We start from the raw sequence: 26,350 nt of genomic DNA, 5'->3' as shown, positions 1-26,350 counted from the left end.
GCCGCGGATCGCGTTCATTTTGCCAATTATTTTCGTCTAAAAAACGTCCAATAAGATCCAATAGAGTTCGTTTAATAGAGTTTCGTTCAACCGAATAAAAGAACGCACCACAAATTGTTCTCGTTTTTCGAATACGCACTCACGATAAAAAATCTCGAAATTGTCGAAGTGGATCGGACGTGCCGTTGATAAACCACGTAAAATTCGTTTGATTGAATTTCACACGATGTCTTTATTAAATTTCGCAGTCAGAAAAGTGATTTATATCGATGGCTAGGGAAATGAACAGCTGTGCGAAGAAGTAAAAGAGGGATAGAGGTTGGAAAGGAAAGAAAACTTCCTACTCATCTCCCTAAATATCCTGCCCTCTTTAAATCTCGTAACCCGTCGAACTAATTACAGCAAATAGAATTGTCTTAACCTCTTATATATAATTGCTAACTAATTTTGTAATTCTATCGACTTCTTCTGTAAATCTTTCCTTCAAACTATCAGCTGCAATACGGTTTGCAATTATTAATCATCATTTGTATATACCAATTTACTATTTTCTTTTTCTGCTTTTTTCGCTTATCTTATGTTACATAGTATTGTTATTTTTTATCCTAAATTCGTCTTCCGGAGTACTCTGTAATATGTAACCATATGTTCTCATATACGAACAGAAGGGTTCTCTTTCTCGCTAATTACAAATAAGTATTATTACTATTTTAAATGTAAGAAAAAAACTTATCGCAAGGCGAACGTAATAGAACGGAAACGGAAAATGAATGTAAAATGAGGACGAATCAAAGGGGAGTTTGAAACTTGTAAATTTGCACGATAACTGGCAAATGTCGCCAATTTCGGGGTGCGTTCGATCGTTGGAAACTTGTTCCTGTTCCGCCTCGTTTACGAGTCTTTATCGTGCGATTGGTGGGAAGAAAATCTTATCGCATATCGACTACTTATTCTCACTATTCTTTTAACACAGCAACAGAAGAGCAGAGATTCTGCTTGATAAATGCAATGCGTGTTTCAGATACAATAGATTTATTTTCTCAGATCTACACAGGACTTCCGGTGAATTCTCCCTGAAACAGATGTACTTGGAGAAACAGGATATAAATAAAATACATGATATTCAACGTAATAACAAGCACCTACTATTAGTTATATTTTTTCAATTGATAGCATGTATATGTACATTGTTTTATATGTTACAGTCGTCGTTATATTATCGCGTACATATCTTATCGTTAGAAAAAATCGCGTAGAAAATAGGTATATTTGCTCACAGATTCGAGATGGTCTGAAAGAAAGACGCGAAACGAAACATTCAGAGAAGAACCATCGCGCAGCGATTGAGGATACGGGCATCCTATAGACGTATGTTTCGATACGGTGCGAAATAAGCTACCGATATTACGAAGAATTGTGAAGAATTTTGTTGAAAGCATTGTAAGATGTTTCCAAGTCGAAGATCAATTGCCTGACTTGAGTGTCGGACAACTCGTCAGAAGCGGACATATTGCTAAGAGTTTGCAACCATTCCGCCACTTTTTCTTTGCCATCGAAATCGCTCGGTAATATGCTCAGCCGATTCATTGTGTCCACTAAATCTCTTAAATCTGGATGTAATTGATCCATTGCTTTGATTTCCAATCGCAATTTATCCATTAACGTAATAAATAAAGAAACAATGTCTGCGATGCACTTAGATGTATTTCCTTTGTCATCCTTTATGGTTATCGGTCTGTCTTCCTTGATTCTCTCCAGCGCGGCTGGACAATCTAATCGAAATGCTCTGGCAAACGCGTCTATAGTGGGAAATTGATCGCTTTGTACCTGTACGAATAAGCAACAAGAGGTTACAACTGCGTAACAGTTAACGCTGACAAGTTTTTTACAAAGTTCTGGTACCTGTTTGAAAGCCGCTCTGTATTGCACCAATAATTTGCTACACGCAGCCGTATACTCCTTTGGAGTTACACAATCTCTGATATAAGCTTTCTCCAAATGCTGCAACGTGTTTACAACCGCATACAAGTCAGCTTGATTATCGTGCTTTTCTCTTTCTCGAGCGTTCTTGTAAAGCTTCACTTCTTCGTAAAGTTCTGGTCGATCTTGAGCTATTGACATTTTTATTCCTGCGGCAAAGTAACACACGTTATCGTAAACGCCAGATTTTGTTAGGTTAAGTTAGGTTAAATTAGCTGAATTAGTCTACGGTAAATAATCATTCGAAAAGGGTTATGGGAAAATAAGATAAGGTACAACAAAGGTATACAGCGGGTAACAAGTAAACGATTGCATTGCAATGAAATCTATAATTACATATATATATATATATATATATATATATATATGAAAGAAACGTTAAGTAAAATGTCAAACAACGGGGGTGATAAGAAACTATAAAGGCGTAGGATGAAATATTGGTGGTGTAAATACTTACGTCTTAGATATTTTTCCTTTATGACCCTCGCGATTGCATAAAGCTAAGAAAACTGTCAAAATTATTGTAAAACTGCACGCACGAAAAAGAAGTTGATCTAACGATATTACGGAAGGCGTCCTGCGCCAGAAAAATCAGCCATCTATCGGACGATTTTCGTTTTAAAAAAGTCAATTCTACTCTACTCGTATGCATGTATGTGTAATCTGTATGTGTGTAATATGCATTATGCGTCGAGCAAGATACAGGGTAACGTAAATACATAGAAATGCAAAGTAAACAGAGATGTCAGTTTCGTTTAACGAATGATTTACTAGAGCAAATTTACGATAGATAACAGACTGTACAAAAATAGCCTATATTGCGAAGTTAACATATCATTTCTTCTGGATCAACGGACAATTCTTCATAACCCCATTAATGAAGATTAACAAGCCAATTATGAAAAAATAACAATAATAACAGTATTAACAAACGCCACATCGTGTATGATGTACACAGATAAATAACAAGAGTAAATAAAAAATACATTCGAAACAGTAGAACGTTAGGTCGAAGAATTTACCGTCGAATTTTTATCCCTATCAGTAGTGTTCAATCGATAAATAGTTTTTCAATAATGTTTGGTTTGTTAAAACGATTTTTGCAAGTCGAAAACATTCTGTTTTCATCGATACACCGACAATGAAAGTCTTTAATAAACAACGTTCTAGACTGATTCAAGTTTTTTTTATACAGTTGACCGTCTGTCTGGCAGTCAGGTACAACACGTATGTAGGTCACATTCAACGTTGATTCTTCGTCGTCTAGAGTTTCCCACGGAGGAAAAATTTGTACTAGGCATTCGAATTTCATTTCAATTCTACCTACTACATCGGGAATTGTCATGATATTTATAAATTTGACGGAGTTACTTCTTTCCCCGTGCGATAACAAATTAAATGGATCCTCGATCACAATTCCCTCCAAAAATTGCCTATTAAAACGCGTTATACATGTTTGCACAGAAACGGTAACGCATGGTATAGAAAGATTTTGTTTCATCCCTTGTTTTAGTCGATGTTTCCATATACGTGCAAACGATATTTGTCTATTAACCATTGACTGCAGTTTCTCCATCAAACTACCCCTATAATGTAAAATGAAGAAGCAACGAATTTATAATCATAAATAACGCTGTTATATTTATAATCATAAATAACAACAAATATTCATTTAAAACTACCTTTTTGGTTTCCTCCTTTTTTTCCCAGAGTCTAAAATAGTTAATTTCATTGTAGACGAATCTGTATGCGTTCCATATGGTGATGTTTTCGTGTTAATGATAATTTCAGTTTGGCTCGCTGACTTGGTATCTGTAACTTGCGTCGAAGTTTGAGAAATATTCTGAGAAGAGCATCGTACATTGGAAAGCGGGTCCGGACACAATTCCGCTTCCGAATAGAACGTGTCATCCGAATCTGTATCGGATGTTTGCGAATGTAACGACGCAACTTTACAAAATGAACCTACATGTTGTGTATCCGTGTCTTCTATATAATCACAAACGCTAGAATCTTTGTCAGAATCGTTGCTTATATATGCACCATCTTTTCTGCCATCATAGTCTTCGGAACTAGATTCAGTTTCAATATTCACGATATCTTCCCCATCCTTTGGACTACCCTCGATATTTAATTTTGTTTTAATCGTCGATGAATCCGATGCTACAGAGTCTTCCGAAATGTTTGAATCTTTACACAAGGGTATATTTAAGTTATCGTCTTCAAAACAATTTTCTAACTCTATCATCGATGCACATATCTTTCGGCTGCATAACATTTCCCACTTGCTTTCTTTCTTCAAACTACCTTTATCGACCAAGCTATAAGCATCAGTGGTATTTACGTTAGAGCTTATACAGTTATCCGTTACTTTATCCTGTTCCTTCTTTGGCTTCCTTTGCTTGTGCTTATAACAATAAGAACGGCTACCCAAAACAGGAGATACAACTTCCTTTGATTTATTATATACTTTGGTACAAATTACAGGAGATCTTGCGTTACTTTCTACTTGTATATTTTCAATATGATCTAGGACTTTGCGTCGCGACTTTTTTCTTCTGTTTCTTTTGTGAGATTTTCCTGCAAGTATCGGAGAAGCATCGAGAGGAACTGTGTCGAACAGAGGTTCAAATAAATTTCTTCTGACATTTTCTTTTCTGTTGGTATTGTTCAGCTTCATACGCTTTCTACTACCTTCGACAGAAAAGAAGGAAGATTTTTTTATTAATCAAGCTTTTCACAATTTTTTCATAACCCCGTTTATTTACCAACTGCTTACCTAAAATCGGCGAAGTTCTCGTAGAGACGGTTCTCAAGGAGACAGATGTACCTAAAACGGGTGACCAGTACGATGTTTCTTTCGTAGGCAAAATATAATCGATGCAAGTTTCATCCTGTATGGAAACAAATTCGCTTTTCCTCGTACATGGTATATCTGTTAGGTTTTGATCAATTAACAACACACCATCCCGAAATTGGTTAACCACGTCTGAGGTTAGACTCGTTTGGCCAAAGCTCAGTCTTCTTACGTGATTTGGTTTTTTCGCCTTGTAGCTAAAAATTTCACCGTCCTTATCCATTTTCGTATTACCGTTTACCACATTTTGGTAGAATCAAAAATACAGAAATGTAAACGCCCCGCTTTGACTTTCAACCTAACATGCTCAACATATTTTAAAGAAACACGCAACATGTCCGTGTTTTTATCCTCCATGTTGCATTACCATGGAAACGCGTCTCGATGTGAATCGTATAGGGCGCGGGACATCTTGTGCCCCATTGAATTTACTTAAACGAAAATGTTTTCGCACAGTTGTTTCATAGCACATGCATAATACATGTTTTTTAAATTTCTCTACAGAAAGGAAAAGAAAACGTGCGATCGAGTACGATCTAAACATATAAAAAATGCATAAAACGTATCTTTAAGGTGTTGCACGTTACTCTATTTTGCTTACTTTACGCCGAAATCGAACGACATCGATCGAGATTGTTGAGATTAGAATCGATCGAAGAGATAGACGTTTTGAGCTTCGATTCACGTAGAAGAGAAGGGAAAAGCGAAGCGGTCTCGAAGCGATCGGCGTGATTGGTACTTGGATGTACCTCGATGAATACGAAGGAAGAAGATGGGGTTGCGTAAAGGGTTGTATGCGTGAATGGTGTAAGTACATAGAAAGAAGTAGAGGAGTAAGAGGAGGAGGAAAGAATTAGCGCGAGTGTACGCGTAAATTCGAGTGAGCGATAGAGGTCCGGTTGTGGTACACGCCGTACAATTACCGGGCGGCGAGTGTCGAGGAACCCTCTTTTATATTAATAGTCGAGATAGTAGTCGAGCGTGTAGTGCGATAGGAGAGTGGCGATCGAGGCGAAGAGGAGGGTAAGGGAGAGTCCCGGAGGATCGTGGAGGGAAGCGCATAGGACGGTTTACGCGAGAGAGACCGAGAGAGGATCAAGAAGCGTGGAACAAGGGGGACGAAGACGGAGTGAGAGTACGAGAGAGGGTCCAAGGGGGACGTTCGAAACGATAGATAGGAGGATGGGATACCGTGGACGGACCCCTTGTATCCACGATTGCTTCAGTTTCAGTTCGCGATGGAGGCTACTTGCTCCTTCTAGTGGTAGCCACCGCCGTCGTCGGTCTATCCTGTGTCGAGGGAGAACGAACAAACTACAAAGGGTGGGGAGGAGAGGAAAGGAAAGAAAGAGGGAGGGTGAGAGAGGGAGCGAGAGGAAGCGAAAGTGTTAAAGGGGGGGAAAAGAAAAGGAAGATACGCGGGAAACAGCGTGGTCGCGAAAGAAGTTTGGATAAGGAGAAGCGTGTGGATGCACTAGGCGGGGGTTAAAGGTGACCAAAGAGACGCGCGAACGTGGAAATCCAAGAATGAACGACGATATACGAAGCATCGCGTATTCGAAACAGGATCTCGTTTGGAAAAAAGCAACTGAATCGGATCGATACTCGTCGAACGCGGTCGTAAGAATCGAAGATAGTGAATCGATATATCGTGGATGAACGGACACGGGTGTCCCGTGAACGATGAATCGTGTGTAGTGATCAAATCGTTCAGTAAGTTTCTTTATTTGAATTGTATAGAAATTGGCACGCGGGTGCTCGGAAGCTGGTTCCGCGATGTAAATAACGACGTTACGCAGGTATTTCTCGTTGATTCGTCGGATCAGTGACATCGAACAAATTTTGAAAGGATCTTCTTCGAAAGATCGTCTGCTTCGATCGGTAAGATTTTCGATAGGAGAATTTTTCGCGCTAGAGCGTATGAAAAACGAGACGAAAATCGCGAAAGAAAATGAGAAAAAGCTTGAAACGAAACGAGACGCTACGCGACGCGTAGCGAGACTAGGGGGCTAGGCGGGGCGAGTTACTCGCAGGGAAACGGATGAATATCGGTCGAGAGCGATTTAAAAATTTGTATCGCGCGGAGGCGAACGGTTGAAAGAGAAATCGGAAGCGGCAGCCATACGATAGATAGAGTGATCGCCGCGCGGCTTTACTCGCAAAAGCACGAGCGCGTTCGAGATGAAAAAGAGCACGCGATGTCTCGGTAATCGGATGGAAAAATTTTGACGTGAGCTGCCAACGCTGTCATAAATCGAGTTGTTTAACTATCCGGTAGCAAAAGCAAAAACCGTGCAGCCATATAACATTACGTCGGCGCGTTATCTTGGCGTTCTCGCGAGATTATCGTGGTCGATCGTCGCAAAAACAAACTGTTTGCGGCGAAGAACGAGCTGCCGATCGTCGTCATCGATCTATAGAAAATTCTTTCGAACGACTACGAGAATGGAACAACGGAGGAATAGGAAACGCGGAGCGACGAAGGGGACAAGGAAAAGCGGGCTGATGCGGTTGAAACGCGGAAAATAAGAGGCGCGCGAGAACGGGAAACGAGCGGCTTCGCGCTATCGCGTTGCGTAACCAAACGATTAGACGAAAATCGTAAGAGACAAAAATTTGATTTTTGTCCGAGATTAAAACGTATATCGGATCGACGTCGATCCTACAGAGGCTGGATGAGATTCGAGTTAGAATTAAAAAGCTTTTAGGTGAAAGACGAAGGACGAAAGACGAAAAGCGTGGAATGCGAACGGCAAAAGGGGAAAGGGGAGGGAAACAAGAACGATAAGGTTGGCCGCGCGTTGGCCCGAATAAGAGGAAGCGAGCACGAGCGGGTACGAGACGGCGTGCGAAGCGGGATGACGTTGTTTGCGTTTGTGACGTCACTCGCAATTGCAGAGAGCGACGAGAGGCTCGAGGATGCGGCCGCGTGCGTCACGTGGAGATGAATCCGGGTGCAAAATGGATCGCGCACATTCGAGATACGCGAACAGGTAGCATCGAGGAGATAGGCTTAGGGATGGTCCGGTTTCGAAGACAGACCGCAATCGGAAACGGGTGACTCGTCGTCGTGGCGGATGTCGTGACGATTTCAATTGACGATGGACGACGTTGTCGCGGTCGTCACCGAGGACACGAACTCTCACGTTCGGTCGTGTCGCGTTTCCTTTAGACGATAAGAACGAAGACGCGTTGCACAAAGTCGAAACGAGATTAAACGAGAGGAAACGACGAGACGAGAGTAAGGACGTCTGCGTGGCCGACCGATTCGCGTCTCTCGTTTCTGCAAGCTTTCCGGCCGGCCAGCCAACCGACCGAACCGTGGTCTCGTGGACGGACAAATTGTCGAGACGTTCTCGTCTCGGTTAGTTTCCGCCGTTTGCTCGCGGTTTACGATACGTTTAGTCGAATCACGACGCTTCGTTAGTCGTAACGGCGCGCACACGTTCGTTCACCGACGAGAAAACGAGGTTCGCATTCCGTTCTCGTTGCGACATCGACGCCGAGCGCGCTGGTAACCCCAAACGTTCGTCCACGAGATCGTTGAGAATAGAAAAGCCGTAAAATCGCGTCGTCGACCCTACCTTCGCCCTCTTTCTCTATCTTTCGCGATTTTCCTGTCTCTCGGCTGGGCCGAATACGCGGAAACTATCTCGCGAGTCACGAAGCTACGATTTGAGTGGATATCGCGTGGCAGGTAGAAGATCCAACGGGCGGAGGAGACGGGATACGAGGAGACAAGCGGAGGAAGAGGAACGCGGAGCCAAAGGAAACGTAGGAAGGAGTCGGAGCGCGCGATCCGAAGAATCGGCGCGCATGGTGGTGCACGGAAAAATTGCGCTTAGCTGTAGGGTCGGCGAAGATCGGCGTTGAGTAAAGACGACGGTGAAGCGGTGTATCGGAGCGGCGGCGGTAGCGGCGGCGGCGGCGGCGGCGGCGGCGGCGGCGCTGCGGCGGAGAGGCGGAGGGACGCCGTCGAAGACGATGCTCGGGAGGATTGGAAGAGAGGAGGTGTTCTCCGGCAATGGCTGATCGCGGCCGGCGCTATGCTCGCGGCATATAAGAACGCGCGAAGACGTGCGTTCGCCGCGCTTTACGCGATTCCGAATTCGAAGCAGCAGAAGCGTTCCGTGGTGGAAGCGCCGCGTTACCTTCGTAGCGGGACATAGAATCGTGGAACGTAGATCGTGGTCGGCCTCGTCCAGTCGGAGATATCGCGACACGTTCGAGCCGATTATTTATCGCGCGTTCTCCTAGATCGCGTAGATTGAGCGCGCGATTGCGATGCGCGACTCGACGCGTCGTCGGTCGATCGCGGTCGAATGATCGTCGGAGAAGCGGCGCTATCGGTGAGGAAACAAGAGGAATCCGGTGGTTCGATAGCAGGGACTTTCGGTGGGCGAAAACGTTTCGGAGAAGCGCGATTCCGAGGAGAGGAAAACACGGTGGTGGTGCGTGCCGATGGTCGTCCGCTGCTGCATGCCCTCGAAGACGCGTGGCGGCGGTCATGCCGCGTGATTCGAACCGATATCATCGTCGTCGTCGTCGCCGTCGTCGTCGTCGTCGCGTAACCGTCGAATCGCCGAGGATCGTCGACGTGAGGAAAGTGTCGTCGTGGTTGTTCGTAAAACGCGGTGGTGAAGCGACAGCAGCGGAAACATGAGCTCGATCGACTTCGACGAGGTGTTGGTGCACGTGGGCGAGAAGGGCAAATATCAGAATATCATGTACTATCTTCTATGCATATCGGCCACTCTTCCCGCGGCTTTTCTCGCGTTTTCGCAAGTGAGTCGAGGCGCCGATCGAAGCGCCAGCTTCTGCCGTTCGCTCAGCTTTCGCATCTTTAAAAACCGTGTTTCGTCCGACACAGGTGTTCGTGAGCGCGTCTCCGGAGCATTGGTGCAGAATTCCCGAGTTGGAGAATCTGACGGATCTGATGACGTTGGAGGAGAGAAAGGCGCTCTCGCTACCGTACGTAGAGAAGTCCGAGGGCAAAGTGAAGAAGTACTCCAAGTGCAAAATGTACGACGTAAACTACACGGCGATAGTGGAATCGTGGTTGGAGCGCGCGGTCCTCGAGAACGCGACGAAGGAAGAGGGCGAGGAGCCGGTGAGGTCGAGGACTGGGTTGCCACCGCCACCGGTCGGTAACCCTGACTGGCCCGTGACCAAGTGTCGACACGGATGGATCTACGATACTCGAGACTACGACAGCACTCTTGTCACCGAGGTAAACTCGACTTTTGCTCTTTTTCGCTGTTCGCCGATCGCCAAACTCGACGCGACTCCGACGTCGTTTACATAATTCTCCTACGCGTTAATCGACATCTCGAGGAATTTCGCGCGGCTCGTGGCACGAGCCGAGTGTCGAGTTTCGCGTTTCGCGGGGCAATTCGCCTTGGCCTTTGTGTCGTAGTTCTCCCGCGACGCGGGATCTCAACGCGGCTCGAGTTAAGCTCGGCCGGTCCCGTTCGTGGAACCGCGTGCGCGCGTGCTCGGTTCCTCGTCATCGGCCGGTTGCCGCCGCGGCCCCGATCGGTCCCCGTTAACCTCCTCTTTCCGCTCGGTAATTTCCTTTTCCGTGAAAGCTCGAGGGCCGGAATCGACCGTTCGATTTCCGCGTACTCTTTGATTGGTGGGAATCGCGAACGGCTACCGGTGTGTGTGTGTGTGTGTGTGTGTGTGTGTGTGTGTGTGTGTGTGTGTGTGTGTGTGTGTGTGTGTGTGTGTGTGTGTGTGTGTGTGTGTGTGTGTGTGTGTGTGTGTGTGTGTGTGTGTGTGTGTGTGTGTGTGTGTGTGTGTGTGCTCGTGATCGAGGTGCGCGTGGTAGCCGGAAACACGAATACACGCGTTCGATGGAAGTTGCGCGTCGCGTTTCTCAAAGCGACGAGGAGAGAGGCCAGAGAGGTCGCGCGCGGCCTCGTCACGCGGTGGTCTCGTTCGCGAGCGGTCCATTAACGCGTTATTAAATTGTCGCAATTAGACAACGCTGGTGAACCGTGCTGGTCGCGGCGCGTAACGAGATCGTAATACACGCACGGGGTCGAGGATCTAGGTGCTAGGTTCTCGGTTCTCTCTCTTTCTCTCTCTCTCTCTTTCTCTTTCTCTCTCTTTCTCGTCGAAACGACGCTCCGTCGATGACGCGCGTTTATCGCAGCCGCGACGAGCGTCGAAGACGATGCACGCGGCCAGGTGAGTCGGGCACCGAGAAGGAGCGGCCCGAGTAACCGACCGATAGCTTGCGGACTCTCCGGTGACATCGCCAATTGCCGACCAATTTACCTACCCCCGCATCCGGTCATGCGATCTGTCGCATCAAATGCCTCGTACGAACTGCCGACACCGCTCCTGTCGAGGGTATCGGAGGGGCGACGAGAGGGAGTGACAGATAGAGCGAGAGAGCGTCGGCGTCCGCGTTTTTCGTCTCGTGACGTAAACAACGATCGAAACGATCGAATTCGGTTGCCCCGTGAACCTCCGCGCGTCACTTCCGGTCCGGACTGGGTCGCCTCGCTATCGCTGCTGCGAACAACGGCAGCCCGCGTCTCGCGACTTAGATCGCGTCAGTTCGGTAGCCTTCGATGCGCCGACGTGACCGTTTTCGAAGCCTGGCGATCGACGGAAAAGAAATCGGCCTGCACGCGTCGCCTCTTTCCCTCTTTTTCCCATCCCCGATCTCTTCCCGTTTCCCATCCCCTTTCCCCCTTCCTTTCCTTGCTCTGGTTCGTGGCCTACTCGAGCCCCTCGTTCCCCGCGTGCCGCCCGTTCCATGCGTGTCGCTCCGACACGAGTATATGAACGCGGAGGGTGTGCGTGCCGTGCGTATTTACACGGTCCGGATTTACGCAGACGTATGACGCACAGAGAGCGATCGAGGCAAATCCTATCCTTCCGTTCCGCCTGTCCAACTTTCCGACGCGATGACCCTTTCTATCGGGTGAACGGTGCCCCGTGCAAGATCGAAGCGCGCAGACGTACGCCGAAAATTCAGCATCGCCGTGTGGCCGCGTGGCGAACCGAGAACTCGACGGAACTGGCGGTGGAGCCGCGGCTTCCCGAGCCGAGAGACTCGAAAGACGAACTTTCGTCGCGATTAGATCGCGCGAGCGAACGCAGGAGAATGGAAAACGAGCGACGCGAGTCGCTCGCGTATCGTTTTCGAAGTGTGTCAGGGTGATAAAACGCGCGCTCGCTCGTCGTTAACGTCCTACGGGTGCGTGTACTGCCCTTGACAATAACTCGATGCCGTCGTATCGTGAGCGCTCCCGCATTTCCATGCAATTTACCTTTTGCGTTTCACGCAGACATCAAAAGTCCGTGAGTGGCAATTTGCGTAAATCAGAGTTCGTGTTAAACCTATTAACGACCACCGGCGCGATTTATTTGCCGAGGCTCATCGACGCTCGATGTCGATGATTTCGTTTGCTCGCACGTGTTTACATCGTCGTGTCGTTCCTTTGTCGCGCGCGGATCGCCGCCGATTCTCTTTGTACGCCGCGGCGCCGTTATTGGCCAACCGCGGCGACAGAAACGCGAATTCGGCCGCGGCCATCGAAACTCAAGTACCCGCGTCTCGCCGCGTTACGCGCTAGGAATACCGTATCGTCGAGCGATTGAGACGCTTGACGCAATCGCATCGCGTTCGAGTACGTGAACGCAATCTGTTTCGCTTTGTCTCCCTCCCCCTTCCTCGCCCCGTCTCTATTTATCAAGCGATCTGTGTGAAACGAGCGACGCGCGCTCGATCGATCGCGAGTCCGCGAAGATCGGCGAAAATTCGTCATACGCGCTCGCCATCGTATCGCCGACTTTTAGCCCGTGTGTTCGGGGTTCCCGCGACCCCCGCGGATGATAACGGGCGATCCGAGGAAACTCGCGAAGACCAGATTTTCGCCAAGGGCGTAGCGTTTCAATCGCTGACTGCATCCACATAGCTAGACTTGGTATGCGACAACAGCTGGTGGCCTTCCACATCTACGACCTTCTTCTACGTCGGCAGTCTGTTTGGGAACGTGGTGTTCGGCTGGATCGCGGACAAATGGGGTAGAAGGACGGCGCTCTTCGCTATACTTTTCCTCGAGGTGATATTCTCGATCGCCACCAGTTTCAGCCCCAACTACGTCATCTACACGGCGTTGAGGACCGTGAACGGTCTCTCTTTCCCAGCCATTTATCAGATACCCTTTATACTAGGTACGTTGTGTGTCGTGGCCTCTAGCTCCGCGGCGTTCTCCAACCGTTCCGCTCTCCGCAACATTTTTGCTTTCAGCTCTGGAGTTGATGGGCCCGAGGTACAGAACGTTCGCCGGAATGGTCATTAGCATGTTCTTCGCGTCGGCGATGTCTCTTCTAGCCGTGCTGGTAACGCGTATCGTTCCGTCCTTCGTCTGTCTCGCGACTCTGCCGTATACGTTAGCCTGTTTCCATTTTGCAGGGCTACTTGCTCAGGCATTGGTTCACCCTGTCGCTGGCTACCTCGGTTCCGTTCGTTCTTCTCTTCAGCTACTACTGGATCATTCCGGAGTCGCCGCGATGGCTTCTCAGCAAGAACAGGATAGACGAGGCGGAGGTGATCGTGCAACGAATGGCGAAGATCAACGGTAGAACGGTGCCGAACAACTTTCTTCGAAAAATGGAGGTAACGAAGGACGCGGCGATCGGCTCTTCCAAGTTCCGTGCACGAGTATGCGAGTCGCGCGAGACGTAGGCAGAAAAGAAAGAAGAAGTGGACGATTTCAGGTGGAGATTCTGCGGAGGCAAGGGGTGTCCTGCAACGGGACGAATTCAGGGGAGAACCCGGAACCGAACCCGGAGACCGAGGATCGATCGCCGCCACCGGCGGCTACGCCGATGGATTTGATCAGGAACCCGAACATCAGGAAAAAGTTCTTCATCCTGGCGTTCGATTGGGTGGCGAACGCGGTCGTCTACAATGGACTGTCGTATAACGCGACGAATCTCGGTGTCTCCGATTATCTAGCCTTCTTTATCGGTAAAACGCGATATTTTCTTGCCGCGAGCGGCCTTGGCCCGAGCGTCTAAGCGTCTCTCGTAAACATACTTTCGCATGCGCGTCGCGACACGCCAATGCTCGCGGATACGAGACGGAGTACGCGCGCACGTGGAACTCTACCTTTTCGATGGTTATCGGCGAGCGTTGTTGCAGGTGGACTCGTGGAGATACCGTCGTACGTGATAACGTGGTACGCTATGGACCGGCTGGGCAGGCGATGGGTATTGTGCCTGACGATGCTTCTAGGCGGACTCGCTTGCGTCTCCTGCATGTTCGTTCCCGAAGGTATGCGAGACACTGTCTCTCGAGTTTGTCCACTTTACCGATCTATTTACACGTGTGGCGCGTGTGTCGCAGCAGACGCCGTTTGGGTCACTGTATCTCTGGCAATGATCGGCAAGTTCGGTATCGCCGCGTCGTTCGCGGTCTTCTACGTGTTCGTCGGCGAGCTGTTGCCGACGGTGTTGAGATCGCAAGCGATGGGCATCGCCTCGTTCATCGCCGGCATCGGGCTGCTCGCTTTCCCGTACATCGTTCATCTGGCGGTCTACTCGAGAGTTCTGCCGCTGATCATAATGGGCACGCTCAGCGTGGCCGGAGCTCTCACGTCCATCTTTCTGCCGGAAACCCTCAATATTCACCTGCCGCAAACGATCGAGGAGGGCGAGTTGTTCGGAGCCGACTTCAAGCTCTGGTCCTGCCCCACGTTACCAAAGTCAGTATCGTCGTCGTTGTCGTCCTCGTCGTCGTCGTCGTCGCCGTCGTCTTTGTCTTTGTCCTCGCGATCGCTGTTTCCGCGTGAGAACGACGATGATGCGTTTTTCAGGAAGGAGGGCGCAGACTCGAACGCCAAGTCGGAGTCCGTGCCACTGAGATTCCTGGTGAACGGTCGACCGGGAAATCGTTCGTTGCCGTCCGCTTCGTTGCAAGAGGAGCCAGCGGCATCGGCAGCAGCGGCGGAAGTAGCGACAACGCCTGCCACGACCCACCTGGAAGCCGAGAATTCGCCGTCCGTCGAACGCGCGAGCCCAACCGAACAGGATACAGGAAAAGAGCTCGCGCTGCCCGTTGACAAACGCGTCGACGATCCACTGATCATCGTCGTGGAACAAAGACGAACGCAGTGAATCGAACAGCGTGACGGAACAAGCCACGCGCTTCTAGTAGATACGATCAGTCGCGTATCTACTAGATAGATGGATAGATAGATATGCGCGCGCCTATCTGTCGGTATTTCAGATACTATTTATTCGTTTTCCGTTGCGTTCGCCGTTTTCCTGTGAATTCCATTGGTCGTTACGAGATCCACTCCGACGATCGTTGCGACGTGCCACTGAGAAATGAGAATTAATGGCGAATAGGATCGCGATTAGACGCGATTCCGCGTCGCCAAGGAGAAACGAACGTTCGTCTGTTTCTGTTTGCGCGAAATGCGCTGGACGTGCTAGCGACAAGGGCATCGTCGAGTCGAGGAGGAGTCACGGATCTGTGCCTCGTCTTTGGACGTTCTACCGATCACGGACCACCACCACCGCCACCGCCACCGCCACCGCCACCAACGTCACCTCCGTGGATGTTCCAGCAATTTCGATCTGGCCGTTGTTGAAATTTCGGCCACGTTCTTCCTTTCTTCCTCCGTGTTCCTCGCGATACAGAGATGAGGGAAATCGTGCACATTCAAGCTGGACAATGTGGCAACCAAATCGGTGCCAAGGTTAGTGTCATAACCGCCGCCAAACTTGCGAATAGTTAAACGAATCTCGGCTTTTTTCTTCGACCGGAAAGACGTACGTACGGTATATCAGGATCCAGCTCCCTGTTATGAAAATACCTACCGACTAACCTTTCGCGTTCGCGTTCGCGTTCGACTTTCAGCTTTTGCGCTCGATAACGCTTTTGCGAATATTAGTTCTGGGAGGTGATCTCCGACGAGCATGGCATCGATCCGAGCGGCATCTATCACGGAGACTCGGACCTGCAGTTGGAAAGGATCAACGTGTACTACAACGAAGCGTCCGGTGGAAAGTACGTACCGCGCGCGATTCTTGTCGATTTGGAACCTGGTACGATGGACTCGGTGCGGTCGGGCCCGTTCGGACACATCTTTCGACCGGACAATTTCGTGTTCGGTCAGTCCGGAGCGGGCAACAATTGGGCGAAAGGACATTACACGGAGGGCGCGGAACTGGTGGACTCGGTGCTCGACGTGGTGAGAAAGGAAGCGGAGAGTTGCGACTGCTTGCAAGGTTTCCAACTGACTCATTCGCTGGGCGGTGGTACCGGTTCCGGTATGGGCACTCTCTTGATCTCCAAGATCCGCGAAGAATATCCCGACAGGATAATGACCACGTTCTCGGTGGTACCATCGCCGAAGGTATCCGACACAGTGGTCGAGCCTTATAACGCCACCCTTTCGGTCCATCAACTGGTCGAGAACACCGACCAAGCTTACTGCATCGACAACGAAGCGCTCTACGACATTTGCTTCCGCACGCTCAAGTTATCCACCCCGACATACGGGGACTTGAACCATCTGGTGTCGGCGACGATGTCGGGAGTGACTACTTGTCTCAGATTCCCCGGACAACTGAACGCCGATCTGCGGAAGTTGGCGGTCAACATGGTTCCGTTCCCGCGTCTGCATTTTTTCATGCCTGGCTTCGCGCCGCTCACCTCTAGAGGAAGCCAGCAGTACAGAGCGTTGACGGTCCCGGAACTCACTCAACAGATGTTCGACGCGAAGAACATGATGGCGGCCTGCGACCCCAGACACGGACGATATCTAACGGTGGCTGCGGTGTTCCGTGGTAGAATGTCGATGAAGGAGGTCGACGAGCAAATGCTCAACATTCAAAACAAGAACAGCTTTTACTTCGTCGAGTGGATCCCGAACAACGTGAAAACGGCCGTTTGCGACATTCCGCCTCGCGGCTTGAAGATGTCCGCCACCTTCATCGGCAACTCCACTGCTATCCAGGAGCTGTTCAAGAGAATCTCCGAACAATTCACCGCCATGTTCAGGAGAAAAGCTTTCCTTCATTGGTACACCGGCGAGGGTATGGACGAGATGGAATTCACCGAAGCCGAGTCGAACATGAACGATCTGGTCTCGGAATATCAGCAATACCAAGAAGCCACCGTGGAGGACGACGGAGAGTTCGACGAGGAGGAAGAGACGGAGAAATGAGGAACGAAAAACGAGACGACAACTTTCTATCGCTTTCGGAAGCCAGCCACTTCGAAGCCATTGCGCAAATTCCTCGTCGATCCATCCGTTCGTTCGATCAAACGCCACCACCGCGAAATACGCAGTTTCGCGAGCGAAACCTTTCTTACCTTTGTACCGTATTTTCCGATCAGCTGATTTTTCATTTGTACATTAACCTTTTTACGTTTGTTATTTTCGATGAATTTTTACCTATGTATATGTACACACACACATGCCACCAGAAATGCTCGCATGATACCCTTATAATATTATATAAATACGTACACGTACACCTACACATACAGCATATACACGAATACACGCGTATACATATTTTGTAAGTAATTTAGAAAACGTTGTATTATCTTTGTTGAACGTTTAATAGATATTCTTTATGGCATCACAATTTCGATGGAATTTGGTTGCGAGTGGGCGCGCACGCCTGCGCATGCGCGCTGCAATTATATCGCCATATCGATCCATGTATCGATCTTTGGCGATGTTGCGCGCGAAACAGACGCGACGCTGTCGAGCGAGCGCTCGAATCTCTCGATAATCGAAACGATGCGCACGATGGGTCGGTCGAGTGAACTTGACTCTGTAGATTCGTGACGTTTTAAACTATTCCCTTCTTTCCTTTCCTTTTCCGGACCAAATCGAACGAACATTCTTCGATGACAAATCGTTGGTAGACTTAAACCGAAGGTAGAGAAAATGCGGGAAATCGTACACGTGCAGATCGGCCAGTGTGGCAACAACGTCGGAGCGAAGGTAAGCCCGCGCGCATTTACTAACCGTATTTTCGTGTATACGATATCATCCCACGCAACCGGTAGACGATTGTCTCGTAGTTTTGGGAGGTAATCTCGGACGAGCACGGTCTGAACATGGACGGAATGTTTCAAGGGGATTCCGAGCTCCAACTGCAGCGGATGAACGTATATTTCGTGGAAGGTCCAGGTATCGTCTCGGAGGAGTCGAAAGAACGAACGAAAAAGACGCCGAACGGATAAAACTTTTTTTAGGTGGTAGATTCGTTCCGAGAGCTGTTCTGGTCGATCTCGATCCAGGAAGCTTGGACTCGGTGATGTCCGGACCATGCGGAAAACTGTTCAAGCCGGACAACTTTGCGACGGGTCAGGCTGGCGCGGCGAATAATTGGGCGAAGGGTTACTACACCGAAGGCGCCGAATTAGCCGACATTGCGTTAGATCTGATTCGCGCGGAAGCCGAGGCTTGCGACTTGATGCAAGGTTCGTAGTCGTAGTCGTCGTCGTCGTCGTCGTCGTTGTCGTTGTCGTCATCGCCGCCGCGTATACGTAATATCGTGCATATCTAGTTTTGGCTCGCTGGTTTGATATTCAGGTATTCAAATAGTCCATTCGCTGGGCGGCGGAACTGGCGGTGGAATGACCGCGTTGCTAATGACCAGGCTAAAGGAGGAATATCCGGAGAGAATACTCAAGACTTACAGCGTGATACCGTCGCCGGTGATGTCGGACGTGGTGGTAGAACCGTACAACGCGATCCTCACTCTCGGCAAATTGATCGAGTACACCGATCAAACGTTCTGCATCGACAATCGAGCGTTGCATCACATTTGCATGCGCGTCTTAAAGATCATCACGCCAACGTTCAGCGACGCGAATCACTTGGTATCCAGTTACATGTCAGGAATCACGGCTTGCTTCAGATTTCCCGGCCAATTAAATACCGACCTGAGAAAATTACTGATCAACCTAGTGCCCTTCCCGAGGCTCCACTTTTTCGTTCCCGCATACGCGCCCCTCCTCTCCCGAAGCGCCGCCCCGTACACGGTGCTCTCGGTACCGGAATTGACGCAGCAGTTGTTTAACGCGAACAGCATGTTCGTGTGCTGCGACCCGAGACAGGCCAAATTCCTCACGGTGGCTGCCATCTTCAGAGGCAGAATGTCGACCAAGGTCGGAAAACGCAGCTGCTTTAGTTTAATAGCGCGCGCATACGGTCGAGTGAAGCGCGCTCTTTCGTTTATAAAACCCAATCGCTTTGGTATGCTTGCAGCTCGTCGACGAGCAAATGTCGAATATACGAAACAGAAACAGTCCGTATTTCATCGAGTGGATACCGAACAACGTTCAAACCGCGATATGCGACATCGCTCCGCGAGGACTCGCCATGAACGCCAGCATGGTATCGAACACGACGGCGATACAGGAACCGTTCAAAAGGTTGGTGGACGCGTTCGACGGTATGATGAAGAAACGGGCGTATTTGCATTGGTACACGGCCGAAGGAATGGACGAGACCGAATTTTCCGACTCCCGATCGACGATGTACGATCTCGTCTCGGAGTATCAACGGCAACAAGAAGCGACGATGGAAACCAGCTTCGTCGAGGATCTGGTGGCGGAGTACGAGGATTGACCGAGAGACGGGTCTAGTCGACTTGGATCGCTCGAGCGTGCGATCGATGACATGGGAAATGGTACGGGAACGATACGGGGAACGATACGGGGAACGATACGAGGGGGAAAGAAAAATAATTGAAAAAAACGTATATTTTTGCAAGGAACAAACTTGCGCTACACATTGCAAAACGCGTGCCACTATTAATACGCATACGAGATATCGTTGCCGTGGATGCAACGGAACAGAGTAGATTTTTGGTTCGGGTACTTTGGTGTTTGGTAAAGTCGCTATCCTTCGAGAACGATGGATCCTCCAGGTTCGCGTGCCAGAGATGCCCCATGATTTCTCCGTGCAAATTTTCCGCTATTTTTTCACTTTTCGGTAGTCGCGATGCGAGATACGGCAACCGGTGTGAAGCTCTGCCGAGCCACTCGATTCGCCGGTCGCCGCGGCGAACGCTTACCGCGATCATAAAATGTATTTTTTACGTACAAAAGTATAAAAAGACAGAGATATCGCAGAGAGCTACCACCGAATCGAGACAAAAGTCGCGACAGAGGGAGAGAATGGAACAGAGCGGACGACGAGGAGACGGGAGAGGGAGAGGAGAGAAGCGAAAAGAAGAGAAGGACAACGATAAGGACAAGGACGAGGATAAAGAGAGAAACGTCTCGTTCGGTGGAAAAGTAGTTCCTTCGGAGGAAACGATCGGCGGTCGATTTACTCTTGATCGCAAGTCTCAAAGTCGTCGGCGCACTCCTCGGCTTCGAAATCTTCCTCGGCAGTGGCTTCTTGGTACTGTTGATACTCCGAGACCAAATCGTTCATGTTCGACTCAGCCTCGGTGAACTCCATCTCGTCCATGCCTTCGCCGGTGTACCAGTGCAGGAAGGCTTTTCTACGGAACATCGCTGTGAATTGCTCGGAGATTCGCTTGAACAGCTCCTGAATGGCGGTGGTGTTCCCGATGAAGGTCGAGGACATTTTCAGACCCTTGGGCGGAATGTCGCAAACGGCGGTCTTCACGTTGTTCGGGATCCATTCGACGAAGTAAGAGCTATTTTTGTTCTGCACGCTGAGCATTTGCTCGTCCACCTCCTTCATCGACATTCTGCCGCGAAACACGGCGGCCACCGTCAAGTATCGGCCGTGTCTGGGATCGCAGGCGGCCATCATGTTCTTCGCGTCGAACATCTGCTGCGTGAGCTCCGGCACCGACAGGGCGGAATACTGTTGCATGGATCTAGAGGTTAACGGAGCAAAGCCAGGCATGAAAAAGTGCAGACGTGGAAACGGAACCATGTTGACCGCGAGCTTTCGCAAATCGGCGTTCAGCTGTCCGGGAAACCTGAGGCAAGTTGTCACGCCCGACATGGTCAACGAGACCAGATGATTCAAATCGCCGTAGCTAGGATTCGAGACCTTCAAGGTGCGGAAGCAGATGTCGTAGAGCGCCTCGTTATCGATACAGTAGGTCTCGTCGGTATTCTCGACCAGTTGATGAACCGACAGGGTAGCGTTGTACGGCTCCACCACCGTGTCCGACACTTTCGGCGACGGCATCACCGAGTACGTGTTCATGATTCGATCCGGGTATTCCTCGCGAATCTTGGAGATGAGCAGCGTCCCCATACCGGATCCGGTGCCGCCACCGAGAGAGTGAGTCAGCTGAAAGCCCTGCAGGCAGTCGCAATTCTCGCACTCTTTCCTGACCACGTCCAACACCGAGTCGACCAATTCAGCACCCTCGGTGTAGTGTCCCTTTGCCCAGTTGTTGCCCGCTCCGGACTGACCGAACACGAAATTGTCCGGCCGGAACAGCTTCCCGTACGCTCCTGATCGAACGGCGTCCATTGTTCCTGGCTCCAGGTCCAGGAGAATGGCCCTCGGCACGTACTTTCCTCCGTTTGTCGAGGTCGCCACTGCAACAATACGTGATAACACGGTGGATAAAAGAACGTTTCCGTTTCGGTTTCGGTTTCGGTTTCGATCCATAAATGGAAGAACGAGCCGGACACGCGCTCCTGCCTTCCGAAACCAATGCGCCGCGTGTATCGTCCTTCATACTAAACAGCTTCGAAACGTCGATTGTCATTCCACCGAAAGCAACGTCGCGGCTAACTCGTACTTTAAATGGTCGACGGAAACGCGCAGTGCGCCGTTTTCGAATCGTACGCTACTTAATTATACGCTATTTTCCACGGTTGGATCGAGCATGGGTTCGTCCGATCTTTCACGTCCAGGACGTCGAAAGCCAAGGGTGGCGAACGGACAAAGCGGCTATTTTCGTCGCAGAACGCGCGTTCGCCTTTGTCGTTCGTTTTTTCCTACGTTCCACCATGTCGCAGCAACCGCGTTTCTATTTTAGAGCGCGCGAAATTCGCGAACCCCGATCGAGCGCTTTCTTCTGCTCGACCGCGGCCTTCCGAGAACGAGTTTCGCGCTTCGTGTTTCAAAGGGTTCGTCGCCTCTCTCTCTCTCTCTCTCTCTCTCTCTCTGTCTCTCTCATCGAGCAAGAGAAAAAAAAGGAAAGATAAGAGAAAATTTGTCTTACCAGAAGCTTCGTTATAGTAGACGGAAATTCGCTCCAATTGCAAATCGCTGTCTCCGTGATAGATGCCCGATTGGTCGATGCCATGTTCCTCGGAGATTACTTCCCAGAACTATAACGTAAGTAACGACGCGTGTAAGAGAAATTTGTCGGCAAATGTCGGAAATTCTAACGCTAGTCGCTCGTTTGTCTCGTCACCATCCTTTACCCTCTATTCGTCTCTGTTTCTCTTCTCTTTTACGGTACACTGAACGTAACAACAGAGCGAAAGCTACTTCGCGCAGGATAGATAACGAGAGAAGCGCACGGCTCGTCTAAAAACGAATATACAGGAAATTAATGGCGACTCTGCTGCCAACTCGGAGTAAACTCATCGAGCATAGCTTCCCTTGCTCTACGTTCTCCATTTGTCTCGCCCTCGCTATTTTCTCCCGCTTCTATTAATAGCATCTATACATCGTGATTCTCTGGACGGCGCGGCGGCAGCGACAACGATAAAGATAGGTACGATCCGTTTCGTTCGCGTTTTCGTTTCGCGCGACTCAACTGCGCTATGTTAAAGTCGCGCAACGCTTAATTATCGGTACGGTATGCCGGCAATTAGGATCGCGCTTGTTACGCTCCGCCTTTCTTTCCGATCGTCCGAACCAGTCTTTTTTGTTCTAGATGCGATTTACAGTTGACCGATCAGCCGGTCGTTTTCCACATGGCGGAGTTTCGTGGTCGTCCCGAACATCGAGGGCGGAACATGATTTTAACTCGTTCGTAAAGAGACAAAGAAAATGAAAAGGGCGCACCATCTATGGGTTCCGCTGCTTCGTACATTTACGTATCGCGGATACTTTTCCAAAGGAGAATTCTACCTATTCCCTTGAATTTCTCAATTAGGCGACGACAGAGGACGAACGATCTCCGGGGGACGGTCGAAACGCTTGCGCCCGGTTCTCGAGCGTCAGCGAAGCGAATGGCCCTTTGTCGCGAACAGATTGGAGTAGGAGACACTTCAAATTCCATCTCATTGCTCACCGTCGTCGTGTCGCGTTGTTGCCACCGCCGACGCCTTATCTTTAATTCGATTAAGTGCTCGGCCCGAGTGTACGGAGAATAAGAAGAGAGAGAGAGAGAGAGAGGAAGACGGATAAAGAGAAAAGAGGAGGTGGAGGAGGAGAAGCAGGAGGGAACATGTTCGTTCAGTATCGACTCGTAAAAAGAAAAGTTGCGAGAAGGACGGAAGAATTGGTCGATTGCAGAGAAATTCCAAAGGAAACAAAGGAACGAGTATATCGTAGATCGGTGTACGTACATCCGGCGAACTAGCGAACTAATGATACAGGGTGATCTTCTCGTTAAGATTCTTAAAAAGAGAAGCCGCAGATCGGGCATTCTCCCGACGTCGAAGGTATCGCTCGTATCGTATACGCGTGATTCGCTTGCAATCTTATTTTCAGTTCTAACATATGCGCACGGGCCAACGACCACTTATCCTTCTGGAGTCTCCAGCGAGAGAATCACCTTGTAGTAAAGTGGACCTACCTTTGCACCGATCTGGTTTCCGCATTGTCCAGCCTGCAGATGCACGATTTCCCTCATTTCGAAACTGGCCTTTCTCCGCGTTCCCTTTGCGAACCGAGAAGATAGGTGCGCCGGCTAAGCGTACGGCTCCGCTGATTGATATCCTTGGAATATCGAGAAGGGTCGAAGCGAGAGAGAATAGACTCACAGCGAAGAAACGTCGTCGGTATGTGGCGTGCGTTGCAAGAGAACGTGTGCAGCGAACCGAGTACGGACGAGTGTCGCGCAGGAGTGCACCAGTGGAGTGGAGCCTGCGGAACGAAACTGACGAGGAAACGTGCTCGTGTCGGTGTCCTGAGGTCGACTCTCCACTCGGTTACGCGATGCGCCTCTAGCCTGGCAGCACGGACCACACGGAGGGGGAGAAGATTCTCCAACCGGCGTGGTACGTCGCATGAGTCGACCAGCCGACGCGACGTGCCGACCGACAGCCTCCACAGGACGATAACTCGTCGGCTCGATCGCGTTCGACTCCCGGCTACTAACCCTCCGGTCCCCCAAACATTTTCTCTTCTCTTTCTCTTCTAACGTTTCGTTCGTCTTTCCACGTTTTCGAGCCACGCGATCCGATCGACCTCCGATCGATGCTTTCGCGAGCCTAGACGGGGCTTCGTGCAACGATGGTTCGTTTGCACGCTCGAAAAAAAGTACCGTCCACTGGGGAGCCGAGAACAGCAGGATATCCGGTTCGATGGACTCAAAGCGCATCCAGCGGAAATGTAACTCGATCGCGAGAATGTCTTTCGCCACTGTGCGCTATATTTTGCGGAAATTGTTCGATAACCTTCGTTCGAATTTACGTGGGCTCATCGCCCGAATTTCATGCGTTCTTTCGATATCGTTTAAACAAAAAGAGGAAGTGAAAAAAAAAAAAAACGAGAAAAAGAAGGAAAGCAACCGGCAAGAGCTAAATGAGACTGGGAGTGCATTCGTCTCGTGAGTCACTCTTAAAACGTGGTGCGCCACTCGTCATTCTTCGTTGTTATTCCCGTTGAAAGGGACACGATAGTCGCGTTGCTTCGTCTCCAGCTGCGCTTACTATCGTTGCACGATCCCCTGCCGCTGTAAAATCCCTTTTTCTATTATTGTAACTCGCTCCCTGTGTTCTTCACCCCCGACTCGTGCCATCGACCTTGTTCCTCTTTATGTTCCACTGTACGTTCGTTCCTCGCCAATTTTAGTTATTTTCCAGTATCGTTTGAAGCGTGCCGATTTTTAATAGCACAAATCGATATGTATCGATTCGAGAGGCAGTAAAGGTTATCTTCTTCTGTTCCGCCATCCTGTCCCTGTCCTACGCACGCGTAACGGACGTTTCATAACGACGACCAACTGTATCTTCGATCGAATAATATCTAGATACGATAAATCAGAGCAGGGTACGTCGCTGAAATCGAGGATAGAATGGAACACGAGTTGCGGTAATTGGTAACCACCGTCTCGAGTTTGGTCGAATTCACGAAGCGAGACATCGCGCTACGCCGCTTCGTATAGCCGGACGATGAGTCATACCTTCTATTCCGTGAGGTCGTTGTCTGCCGCCTTACAATTAGTCCAAGAAAATTTACCTCTACATACGGACGATACGCGTTCTTCCGTCGCTTTTCCAGCGATTTCAGCGTCGCTGTCAACGTCTTTATCAAAAATTATAACGCGACGATCGATTCCTGAACCCTCGCGTCGTATCGATCAGTTATGTTTTAAAAAATCATGAAACAGAAAGATTTGGAGATCTCACGATCTTGAGATCGTGAGTAAAATTTCGCCACGATGTTTATGTCGATGAGCAGTACGGAGGTGGTGGACCGCCGAGAGATACGGTGTTCCGATTCCATTTACTTAACTGTGTTAATCCGTTAGTCGGCTAGCGAGACTCTTAAATGCACGTTAAATTTATCCTATCCCCTACGTGTAAATTAGAAACTTTACATTCGAAGTATGATTCCGGAAAATTTCGAATCTTCCAATTTTTCTATCTCCTGTTCGCGATTAATTATTTCCTGTTTAAAAAAGCTAGAAAATTGTACAGAGAAACATGATCATTTGTAACGATTCGGAAGTATTTAATATCGCGAAGACATCAAAGTGCTCGCAAGTCGCCGTATGTACACGTACCTATACGTCTTTCTATCGAGTTTCCTATAATCAATTACTTGTAGTCTACGATATAACTCCTCTAAAATTTATACGCGACAAATTGCTAATTAGGATATACTGTTTGAGTAAATATATACGAACATTTCCTTTGTGGTTGACGTCGATTTCCTTTTTGTGGTTAATAGGTACCGCATCCGTAAATAAAAATATCGGGATAGAGGTCGTTCCAATCGTTTGACGATTATGACAATCGTTTCGTTTCAACAGATGGCGACACCATCTGATATTTTCACTAATACTGTTAATGACGTCCTACGATTTCTACGTTATACCGCAAGTACTTAAGTACGTACGTACTTGTAGATGTTGCATAGAATATCTAAAGATCATTTCTCCAATGATCTGAAAATAATGTATATCGAAGCAAATTTCTACCTTGTTCCGATTTCAATTTCAACACGGTACGCATAAAATTGTGTAGCTTTCTCCCTTCTTTTAGGCGAAACCAACTGATTTCGAAGTTAACTTAAGCACTTCGTCGAGTTAACTGGATATTAATTACGATACCTCTCTTAGTACTTCTTTAATTAATGATCTACTTTATTCAGATCTTTGTCATAGTATAAAAGTTAATAGATGAAGAGCACAAATATAAATAAACATATGCCTACAATGTAATTT

The 26,350-nt window shown here is 49.0% G+C and overlaps 5 protein-coding genes across 8 annotated transcripts; 3 read left to right on the top strand and 2 right to left on the bottom strand.

Moving 5' to 3' along the window:
- Window positions 1-1,122: 1,122 nt before the first annotated feature.
- LOC126867820 (vacuolar protein sorting-associated protein 28 homolog) lies at window positions 1,123-5,198 on the bottom strand. 2 transcript variants are annotated; one of them, XM_050622794.1, is made up of 5 exons: window positions 4,760-5,198; window positions 3,663-4,674; window positions 3,304-3,566; window positions 1,903-2,129; window positions 1,123-1,827 (listed from the first exon to the last, which is right to left on the bottom strand). In XM_050622794.1, the coding sequence occupies exons 1-5, from the start codon at window positions 5,058-5,060 to the stop codon at window positions 1,405-1,407; spliced, it is 2,226 nt and encodes a 741-aa protein (XP_050478751.1). In that variant the 5' UTR covers window positions 5,061-5,198; the 3' UTR covers window positions 1,123-1,404. The 2 variants fall into 2 exon arrangements, with proteins under 2 accessions (XP_050478751.1, XP_050478750.1); XM_050622793.1 differs by lacking the exons at window positions 3,304-3,566; window positions 3,663-4,674; window positions 4,760-5,198 and adding an exon at window positions 2,438-3,011.
- A 132-nt stretch (window positions 5,199-5,330) lies between these two features.
- LOC126867790 (organic cation transporter 1-like) lies at window positions 5,331-14,980 on the top strand. Of its 3 annotated transcripts, XM_050622715.1 has the most exons (10): window positions 5,331-6,550; window positions 6,637-6,718; window positions 8,535-9,622; window positions 9,708-10,067; window positions 12,772-13,030; window positions 13,107-13,198; window positions 13,272-13,475; window positions 13,577-13,829; window positions 14,004-14,135; window positions 14,208-14,980. In XM_050622715.1, exons 3-10 carry the CDS (start codon window positions 9,497-9,499, stop codon window positions 14,975-14,977), a joined length of 2,196 nt encoding a protein of 731 aa, XP_050478672.1. In that variant the 5' UTR covers window positions 5,331-6,550; window positions 6,637-6,718; window positions 8,535-9,496; the 3' UTR covers window positions 14,978-14,980. The 3 variants fall into 3 exon arrangements, with proteins under 3 accessions (XP_050478672.1, XP_050478673.1, XP_050478674.1); XM_050622716.1 differs by lacking the exon at window positions 6,637-6,718; XM_050622717.1 differs by having other exon boundaries at window positions 5,331-6,718; window positions 14,211-14,980.
- A 438-nt stretch (window positions 14,981-15,418) lies between these two features.
- LOC126867804 (tubulin beta chain-like) lies at window positions 15,419-17,176 on the top strand. The gene is made up of 2 exons (XM_050622765.1): window positions 15,419-15,564; window positions 15,760-17,176. Exons 1-2 carry the CDS (start codon window positions 15,508-15,510, stop codon window positions 17,035-17,037), a joined length of 1,335 nt encoding a protein of 444 aa, XP_050478722.1. The 5' UTR covers window positions 15,419-15,507; the 3' UTR covers window positions 17,038-17,176.
- Window positions 17,177-17,631: 455 nt separating this feature from the next.
- On the top strand, window positions 17,632-19,998 carry LOC126868122 (tubulin beta chain-like). The gene is made up of 4 exons (XM_050623342.1): window positions 17,632-17,635; window positions 17,835-18,311; window positions 18,424-19,001; window positions 19,102-19,998. Exons 1-4 carry the CDS (start codon window positions 17,632-17,634, stop codon window positions 19,462-19,464), a joined length of 1,422 nt encoding a protein of 473 aa, XP_050479299.1. The 3' UTR covers window positions 19,465-19,998.
- Window positions 19,579-26,290, bottom strand: LOC126867802 (tubulin beta chain-like). Its single transcript, XM_050622763.1, has 3 exons — window positions 23,534-26,290; window positions 22,004-22,112; window positions 19,579-21,371 (listed from the first exon to the last, which is right to left on the bottom strand). The coding sequence occupies exons 1-3, from the start codon at window positions 23,588-23,590 to the stop codon at window positions 20,170-20,172; spliced, it is 1,368 nt and encodes a 455-aa protein (XP_050478720.1). The 5' UTR covers window positions 23,591-26,290; the 3' UTR covers window positions 19,579-20,169.
- Between the last annotated feature and the right edge of the window lie 60 nt (window positions 26,291-26,350).

This window comes from Bombus huntii, chromosome 7 (assembly GCF_024542735.1).
Source record: "Bombus huntii isolate Logan2020A chromosome 7, iyBomHunt1.1, whole genome shotgun sequence".
NCBI lineage: Eukaryota > Metazoa > Arthropoda > Insecta > Hymenoptera > Apidae > Bombus > Bombus huntii.
The sequence above is the reverse complement of the archived record's forward strand: the minus strand, read 5'-3'. Positions and strand labels throughout refer to the sequence as shown.